This window comes from Amblyomma mixtum, chromosome 3 (assembly GCF_055824585.1).
Source record: "Amblyomma mixtum isolate Tamu chromosome 3, ASM5582458v1, whole genome shotgun sequence".
Taxonomy (NCBI): Eukaryota; Metazoa; Arthropoda; class Arachnida; order Ixodida; family Ixodidae; genus Amblyomma; species Amblyomma mixtum.
In genome coordinates, this window is record NC_143014.1 from 135,536,253 (window position 1) to 135,545,932 (window position 9,680).

At 43.1% G+C, this 9,680-nt stretch overlaps 1 protein-coding gene across 2 annotated transcripts in view; it reads right to left on the reverse strand.

Annotated features, from left to right (window-relative positions):
- PIG-C (phosphatidylinositol glycan anchor biosynthesis class C) overlaps positions 1-5,611 on the reverse strand; it is a 28,941-nt gene extending 23,330 nt beyond the window's left edge. Inside the window, exons 1-4 of one of the 2 annotated variants that reach the window (XM_089581264.1) lie at positions 5,534-5,611; positions 4,574-4,691; positions 2,223-2,292; positions 327-466 (exon numbers count right to left, since the gene is read on the reverse strand). In XM_089581264.1, the coding sequence (XP_089437390.1) occupies positions 327-466; positions 2,223-2,292; positions 4,574-4,676 (313 nt within the window). In that variant the 5' untranslated portion in view covers positions 4,677-4,691; positions 5,534-5,611. Of the gene's footprint in view, positions 1-326; positions 467-2,222; positions 2,293-4,573; positions 4,692-4,781; positions 4,804-5,533 lie in introns of those variants that run through there. The other variant, XM_089581265.1, reaches the window with a different exon arrangement.
- Positions 5,612-9,680: the final 4,069 nt, after the last annotated feature.

Sequence of the window (9,680 nt, forward strand, 5' to 3'; positions counted from 1 at the left end):
TGTAGTTTAGAAAGAAAGCCCAATTCATGGTTGTGACTAGCTGTGTAATGTATTTTCTACTGCAATACAATTTGTACCTCAACTTCCCGAAGCTTCTAAGTCACCCTGCACAGTGTTAGGGGCTCGAGGAGCTCCTGACACATTCATAGCCGAGAACTACTGAAGCAGGGCATGAAGAACTTTCACAGATTTCAGCTCACACTTACATGTTTTGCTAAATCAAAACAACATGAGCAGTAACAATGTTCACTAGGCATAAAACAAAACATGAGACATTTCAGAACTAGTAACACCAATGGTGCTTGCCAAAGCATTAGCCTCTTTACCTTCAGCTGTTGTCCTCTGCTGTACAAATGCATACAGCAAGTATGTTGGCCAGCCGAGCATGGCCAATCCAAGGAAAAGGTCCGTGGGACGTAACTGGCCATCCTGGAGATGACTGAACAACACAGCAAAGAGGGCTGTCCTGCATTCCCGAAATCATCACCAGGAGCCAGGCATTAAAGAGAAGTTGGCCAACAGAAAGAGCCAGAAATGAAAAATGACAAAGTACAATAAAAGCTCTCACTACAGACTAGGCATCCCTACTCTCAAGTTTCCTATTTTGTAGTTAAATTCGTGAGTACTACCCTTGTCTTCTTTTTTTTTTTGCTATGAGCACTCCGAAAGACAAAAATGAAACAAGATCAATAAATAAAAAGGATCCATTTCGTACTGCTTAACACAGTTTTTCCCACAAGATACTTGCCAACAGAGATAAGAACAAATGAAAAAATAAGACCACACAAAAAGGAAGGTTGCGCAATACAGGCTACAGATTATGCATCCCGAGGTGCCACTAGGGTCAGTGGCACCTAGAGCTGTAGCCTGCCATGTCAACTGACTCCACTCCCATGCTTTGTATCCTGTATCCACACGCATGTTTCAATGTGGAGCACTGCCACCCTCCCAGTTACATTTCTGTATGCATCAATGATATTTGAAAGCCTTTCCTTCTCGACCCATTAAGAAAAAAGGGCAGATATCCTGAGCTCTACATGTGAGTAGTAGTAGTGAAAACATTTTTTTTTTTTTTTTTCAGAAGGAAGAGTTAGGGAGTAGGGGGATGGGGATAGATAGATGTGGAGCTTCAGTGGTCGGTCTTCCCTAGTCCAGGATCCCGTTGGCCTCCGCCGCTGCCTTGGCCCTCGTCACCAGCATAAGCTGTGTGCTCGGGTCGGAGTCAGCCAGGAGGGCCTCCCACTGCTCTAGACTAGGGCTATTTACCTTTGGTAGTAAAGGGCTTTTTTCGCAGCCCGAGGTGGCGTGGTACGTTGTGGCGTAGCCCCCACACCACACGCACTCTTTCGCGTATCTGTTCGGCCACATTTTGTGATACATGGCTACGTTAGTGTACTAAAAGAATGGTAATACTGCCTGGTTCTCTGTAACATCCCCAAGTCTTCATCATACCTTTTAATTTTTAATCTCTTTTTTTTTCATCTTCTTTTTATGAAAGTATGAAGTCAACTCCTAGAACTGCATCTACAACATGCATAATGGTGACCAAAGGACAGAGAAAATAACAACATGCTTTTCTTTTGGATTGTGAGATGAATCTACAGCCTGCTTGACCCCAGAAAAAAAAAAAAAAATTACTGAAGGCAGTCATGGCCACCAAAAAAAAACATGTAAACAGAATTAAAAGCATGAATGCAATGACCTACAGGACTAAAGAAGCCAGCTCCTTACCAATGCAATAATCGAAACCATATGAAAAACAACACCGAAAGCACTGCTTGCTTCCCTTTTGTAAGTGTCCTTTCTAGCTTCATGATCGGGTGCCTGTTTAGTAGTACTTTCTACACCATGCACGAGGAAGGCTAATAAATCTGATCTGCAGCAAGGATAAAAGGGACGCAGATTTGTGGAAAAAAATTTATTTCTGCACTGCCTCGCTAGCCAGCCAGCTCATATTTGCTCCAGCGGATAGAACACGCACGTGGCCATTCATTGACCTAGGTTGCCTGACTGCACAGAGGTAAATTTTTTTCTAAGGATCCGCATCCCGCAAACTTTTACCCATGACTGTACCACGAGGTCTAAGTTTTTATCAATACTGCAATGATCCATAGTTGTACTAGATAAAAAAAGCCACTGCACTGACACCTGCTAGAAAGGAAATTATATACAACTCAGCAAGGCTGTCACACAATACTGAGTATAAGAGATGAAACTTATACCGGCAAATTTGCTGCACAACACCAGTCACACCATAGAGTGCCTCACTCAAGCTGAAATGGACCAAGTTTACTGCAACAGACAAAAAATTACACACACAATGTAGAGCCCATGTATTTATAACAAATAAAACGCAATAAAGCAATAGGAAAGTGCACAATTTAGTGGCCAGATTGAAATGCAAACACTGCTATGCATTATTCCTTTTGCAGGACACCTTCAGCAGTAGCAAAACCACACTAGTTGCCTGTAACAACTGAATGCAAAAAGGAGAAAGATTGTGTTCTGTGCATAGGCACCACAGCATCATCCTTGTGGTTTGAACATCCACCTTGTACGCAGGAGGGCAGAGCTCAATCCCCAGCACCATCAAGCATCCACTGCATTTCTCATGGGTACAGGCTGGTGATGGGAACAAGGCCTGGTGCTTGGCTTCTTTGGGGTAGATTTGGATAAATAGGACTTTGACCCCACCTCATGCAGACCACACAGATGCTGGTCAAGGCACTCTTTGGCCAAGCTACCTTTCCGCCACCACCATCATCTCTTCATAAGCACTATCCATGTTTCATTCTGGTCTAGTAGTACATGTTGATGCAATGCAATGAACCAAATCAGGTGTTATATCATTGCTTGAAATAGAAAAAAAAGGCATGTTTCAAAAAGTCTCTCACCTGCTTGCTGTGACACGTATAGCACAGAAATATTAAGTTACAACAGTGCAAGACTAAGGTCTTGTAATACCACATGGCAACTCAGTTCACATAAAACAAACAGCCATTTTGCATAGCAGCAGCAAACAAACAAGGAGAGTAAGAGATACAGCAACCCACTGGAATCAAAAGTGAAGTGCCACTGAAGAACTTGTTAAAAAAACGTTTTGCACAAACACAACTTTTGTGGTAGCTTATGTTTACTGACAACTTGTGAAATTTTTCAAGCTAGCTTCTCCGCAATAGTATTAGCCAAAAAGTTTTCGTTCAGACTGCATTTGTACTGCCTGCTCTCTGCACAAAAGGGAGAGCACAAGGAGTAAGGTGCCAGTCAGCCTTTGATCACAATTTCTTTTAAATTAATGTACACAAATAGCCCTTAATTTACTTCTTTATTTATCCAGGGTAAGCTAGAAACAAGTGCTAGTGGCTTGGAAGAGGTGATATACCTTTGCAATTTTTTTACAGCTATCCTCTTTGCACAATAACTTTCTCGGATTACAGGGGCACCGAGGGCAAATTAAAGCCGATATGTATAACTTGATTACGATGTTCTAATCAGAAAGAGGCTATTGTCACTGAAAATGGAGTTTTGATAGGCTAGGAAAGGCGAAAAAATTAAATACAGGTGTCGTCGGCAGCAGCCATTTTCATAAGCAGACTGTGATGTTGTCGAATCTATTCTTTTGGCTATAAGGTTAGGCTGCACTGTCATTCACTCCTAAATGGTGATCACAAAGTCCTTTTTGTCACTGAGATCACATGATTGGATTGAGTGGTGGAAAAAAAAAGATTTCATTTTAAATCCAGTTTTCTCAGAAATAAATTAGTCTTTTGCTGCCAAGTAAACATCAATATAGTCACAAAGAGCCATGCAACTGATTTTGACTGAGAACAAAAATTCGATGGAGTTGTCTGTAGTGTCTCTTTAAGGAGGCATCTCTGCATTTTTAATTTCAAAGATACATGCCAGAGCGCCATTTGTGAACGAAACTTTTTAGTCAGAATATTCTTGTGGAGAAGTCAACTTAAAGAATTTTGCAAGTTATCAATTGCCAATGAACTCTTCCATCTAAGCATGCATCCACTGTAAAAAAAAGACAGGCAAAAAAGAAAAGGCACTGTTACCATAATTACTGTTTTATAACTACTGCAAAATGCAACATAAAACTACAAAGAAAGGTGACTGGTGTAGACAAAAAAAAAAAAAAAGAGTTCTACATGTCAGAGCTGCTCATGGGCTGTGAGGCACATAACGGAGAGCTCCATAATTCTTAGCACTTAGGGTTGGCTCTTTATAACACATGCCAAAATCTTAGTAGGAAGTTGTTTTCACACTTCACCTCAAATGAAACCTAGCAACCACAGACAGGATCAAGCCAACAAACTCTCACTTCGCATCAGAATGTCATAGATGACAAGCACCCTTCCTGCCTCATCAGCAATCACCAAACCCCTTAAAGTGAAAACCTGTCATAGAAAAAAGTTGCAGAAAAATTCACATCGCTAATTACACAACCCAGAGTCTTGAATAAACATCACAGAATGGCCTGCACACATCTCTGAGGCAAAATAAAATAGCCTACCAATTTCCCAGCAGTGAGAACATTAATGCGATCATCTGGAATGACGCAACAAACCATTTTTGCGGAGCTGACCCAGGAATGACCGGTCAACGTAGTTGTCGGGTACACTCTGGTCATCATACAGCACCTTCTTCCAACTTTGTTCAGGAACCACCATCCCGGAGACTGCATTCTGACAAACATGACCCACCTCAGCTCAACGGAAGTAAAAACTTGTTTAAAGAGCTGGTAATAACGAAAATCAACTCGCTTGGTTACTTACAGTGTACCAAAAATGGTAAAAAAAAATGTAAGTGTCGATGCGAAAACCGCAAGGCACGGCGAAAGAAGCTGACGCAGCTCTCGTACCAGCTTCTCTGTTCGTTTGCGTCTCTCGCGCGGTTCGTACGTATGGGCCAAAAGAAAAAAAAACATCCAGAAAGCTAGCTCTCTAGGCATGTTCAATGCATCAAATGCGCAGAGTAAAAAGAGCGCGCGCACAAAAAAAAAAAAAAAAAAAACTCGTTTCCGAGTCACTTTTCAAGCGCTTAGTATGTCAACCGGTAGGTATTTCTTCAAAGAAGTTTCGATTCACAAAACTTCTGGCATGCGCAAATTGCAGCACTTTTTACGTGTAATACAAGCTCGAACCATCACTGACCACCGCTAAATCAAAACGAGCGATTTGATCGAGCAGCCGAGTTTCGCATAGCGACTCGCATTTCAACAAAAACAAAATACAGCCGCCCATGTAAGTGACTGCATTCCTGCACTACGAACAAAAGTGGCGAACTAATAAAGGAACTACATTAAGCGCCTAGCTAGTAAACATGAACACCCAACACAACTGGCCGAAGAAAAAATGATTCATACAGTCGCCACCTCAATGGCTAGCTTGACAATCGATGATTCCACCACTTACTTGCCTTTACAACAAAAACACACTCTATAGAAATTCCTGACTGGTAGGTACCACGCGGTAACAACAGTAGTATTAGTGGAAATAGCTGCAGCACGAATGTCGACCGTACTTACCACCTTCACTACGGTGTCTACTTTCACGCCACTTTTCGCATTCCCACCATGATTCGGCCAGCAGGAGGCTGATGATGATAGTATATGGCCAAAGTAATTGATTTTGGATTTGGATTTAGATTTGGATATGTGGTTGTTCCTGCATCGGGCGGTTCTTACGAAAAAAAAAATTGCTGCGGTTTAACTTCTGTTGAGTCGTAACCTAGACGACGCTTCCATCACAGCCCTCACGGACTTTGCGAACGAGTGTTGGAGGGAGGGCAAACTCCCAGCGGCTTGGAAACATGCCATCGTTAAATTCATCCCGAAACCGGGCAAAAAGCTCGCGCTCGAAAACCTCAGACCTATTTCGCTTACATATTGCATAGGAAAACTGATAGAGCACGTCATACTAGACAGACTCCAGTCTCACATGCACAAAGAGAATTTATATCCACACACTATGATTGGCTTTAGACCACATTTATCAACACAGGACACGATGCTCAGACTAGCAAACGAATTCCTATCTCAGGAGCAAGAAAGGAGCACCAGGGCAATCCTAGCTCTCGATTTAACAAAAGCGTTTGATAACGTCAAACACAAAGCAATCCTAGAATCTCTTTCACCGTTGAATCTCGGCGAAAGAGCGTTTAGCTACATCAAGGACTTTCTCTCCGATAGAACGGCTAAAATTCAAATTGGCGCAATCAAATCCGACACCTTCAGTTTAGGAGACAGAGGAACGCCGCAAGGATCGGTCCTCTCCCCCTTCTTATTCAATATAACCCTCATCAAAATGGCACACGCACTCGCAAAAATCCCAGACCTAGAACACTCTTTGTACGCGGATGATATCACTTTGGACCACCAAGGGGAGTATCGCCACGATACAAGATACGCTACAACAAGCGGCAGATGTAGTAGTAAAGGAGGCACAAGCCGCGGGACTCGCGTGTTCCCCCCAAAAATCTGAAGTCCTCATCCTACACCCAAAGCGTCAAAGGAAAAATAAACCCAGTCAAAAAAACCATTGGAACCAATTGGATTTCCAATGGGTTCCATTTGGTTCCAATTAAAATGGTGTTCCAATTGGATGGTCCAAATGGACTATCCAATTGGACCATTTGGGTTTCCAATTGGTGAGCCCAATTGGTCTTACCCATTGCATCCAATTGGTCCGCCGAACTGCACCCAATTTATTCAATGAATGTTTGCATGTTTGATGAAAAAGGTAGAACTAATATGGTACTTACAATAAGAGCTATCAGCAGCTTAGCCTAATAAATTGTACTCATCACCTACACCACCACTGTAGCTGAAATTAAATTAACTATCTGCGCTCAGTGGGCAAGCGCCACCGGCCCCAGCATGAGCGCCTAATAAATTGCGTATATATGTTGGAGCAGAAGTGTGTTCTCTGGATGTACATATTGAGCTAATGTATGCTACTAGTGCCTGAATGTGCAGTGTGCTTGTGTGTGATGCATGTGTGTCTGTTGGCTTTGATTTCCATAAAAGCATGTTAATTTCAATTCCGTAGAAAAATGTTGATTGGCGCTAGGCAGAGTGTCTCCCCGCAGTCCTCATAAATCAGTTTTCCTTTTGCACATTACAATGTGTTAAGTTGTAGAAATATTCATCCAAGATCCTAGAGCATATTATTCAAACATTTAGCTACCTTTCTCAATGAACGTAACATATTTTGTGAATATTTTCTGGCTCAAATAACTGCCTGGCCTAATGGGTCCAATTGGTTAGTCCAGTTGGATCCAGTTGGTCGGGGGCTAAAAACACAACTGGAACCAAATGGTTCCAATTGGGAAATCCAATTGGAAGCAATGGGAATGTCCATTTAGTTCCAACTGGAATGTCCAATTGGTTCCAATGGTTTTTTTTTTACTGGGAAGCGCCTGAGATCAAAATCTACGCGGAAGGGGCAGCCATCCCAGAAGTGGAAACACTAAGAATCTTAGGAATGCTGATACAGTCAAACCAAAAAAACGACACGTTAATTAAGAAACTGAGAACACTGTCAACCAAATCTCCTTTCTCATCAGACGCATCGCGAATAGGCGAGGAGGAGTTAAAGAAGCCGAGACCAGGAGACTAATACAAGCCTTCGTTCTTAGCAGAGTCAACTACACTACACCATACGTCACCCTCACAGTGAGAGAAAGAGACGACCTAGATTCTATATTTAGACAGTCCTACAAAATTGCGCTCAATCTCCCTCGTCATACTCCAAATGAAAAACTATTACAGTTAGGAATTCATAACACCTTAGCGGAAATGATAGAAGCACACCTCACCGCACAATATGAAAGACTATCAGGCACTGAAACGGGACGTATCATCCTAAAGAAAGCAGGAATACAATATGAAAGAATCCGTACACACACCTTGCCAATTCCAAGACACGTGCACGAACACTTAACAGTCCCTCTTCTGTCCCAAAAACATGCATCCACACTACGATACGGACAGAAGAAAGGCTAGGGCACAAAAACTTCACGAAAGATTTTCAGTTCAGAAAGACACGGCGCACGTGGACGTGGCAGAACATGCGGACAGAGACGCCTTTTCTCTGGCAGTTGTCGATCATCGAGGTTCTCCCCTTGCATCGGCGACAATAGATAGAACAAAATTTCCGGAGGAGGCCGAAGAAGTTGCCATAGCTTTAGCCATTACCTCCACCACTGCCAAATACATCATAAGTGACTCCAAAACAACAATTCGAAATTTTGCAAAAGGAAGGGCCCACTCAGCAGCCATCAAAGTCTTACAGAAAATCTCCAATACTCGCCAGATAACATTGATCTGGGTCCCCGCCCATTCGGACCATCCTGAAAACGAGGCGGCGCACCAATTTGCCCGAGGATTCGTGGTTAACCGGGAGGTGCGCTACCCCGAGCTCAGGTCGGCCAAGGAGCGAATGACAACCTACAAAGAAATTACTACCCACTTCAAGAAAGAAAGACAGATCTTCCCAGAACCACATAAATCCCTGAGTAAAACACAACAAGTCAGTTGGCGGCAGCTCCAAACAGACACTTTCTTTAATCCGTACATGTACTCCATATGGTTCCCGGAGCAGTACAGCCTCGTCTGTTCTCTCTGTGGGCACCAAAAGGCAGACAAACCGCACATCCTATACTCATGTACTCAAGACAAGCCATCACACAGTCTGCAGCTCTCTACCCAATCTCAGTGGGAGGCCGCGCTGCTCAGCTCGGACCCGGAGGTTCAACGTCGAGTCACAGAGCGAGCCCAAGAGGTCGCCGAACGACATCGTCGGTCGGCCACCTGACGTCCGGCCTAGAAGAGGAGCCCACCGCGGGGAGGGGAACATGACCTCAATCCGCGCCTAAGACCTCTTCTTTAATAAAGTTTACCTCCTCCTCCACTTCTGTTGAACCTGGAGAGCGAAAGCGTCTGTAACTTTGAGTGCGTTCCGGACATGGATAGGCAGCGCCCCTACTATTGTGCCTAGAAGGGGGGTCATTCCACGCGAAAGGAGACGCGTCAGTTTTTTTTATAATTTTTATCGGCGTGAAAAAATTACTCTGGTTGAACACATGCATTACGATGGCGATACTAGCTTTATTTTTTCCCCAAAAAAAATTTTTGCGACTAACGTCATGGCCGGAAGTTTGAGAAAATCCTTCACCCTGGGCAACTTCTCTGATTTTTCGTTAAACCGTCTCTGCTCTCCCAGAGACCTATAATGGCACATAAAAGCCCAAGTGGACGTTCTTGCTTACCGAAAAATATGAACCTTGAATGACATCAGTTTTGTGCAAAATAACGATACAAAGATTGCTGAATTCTTGCATTTTCACGAATTTTTTATTCGCACTTTAAAAAGCATTGTACCAACTAGACTTTTGTAGCGTGCTTTCAGGGACCTGGATACCGTTTTTCATATGTTGCAACCCCGGAATTCTTTAGCATTATTTTATAAATAAATGACAAAGAGTCCTCAATTTGTGAAAACTGCCACATTGAGGCCCCAAAAACTCTATGTGGGCAACGGTCCCTGGCATCCTAGATTTATCCAAACGTTCGGAGAATCTCTTCTGCTCAACATATCAAAAATTTGGTAGAGTACTTTTCGTTCATGTAGAGAAATTATTTTTCAAACAGGAGCCACCGCGGCGTGGTCAAC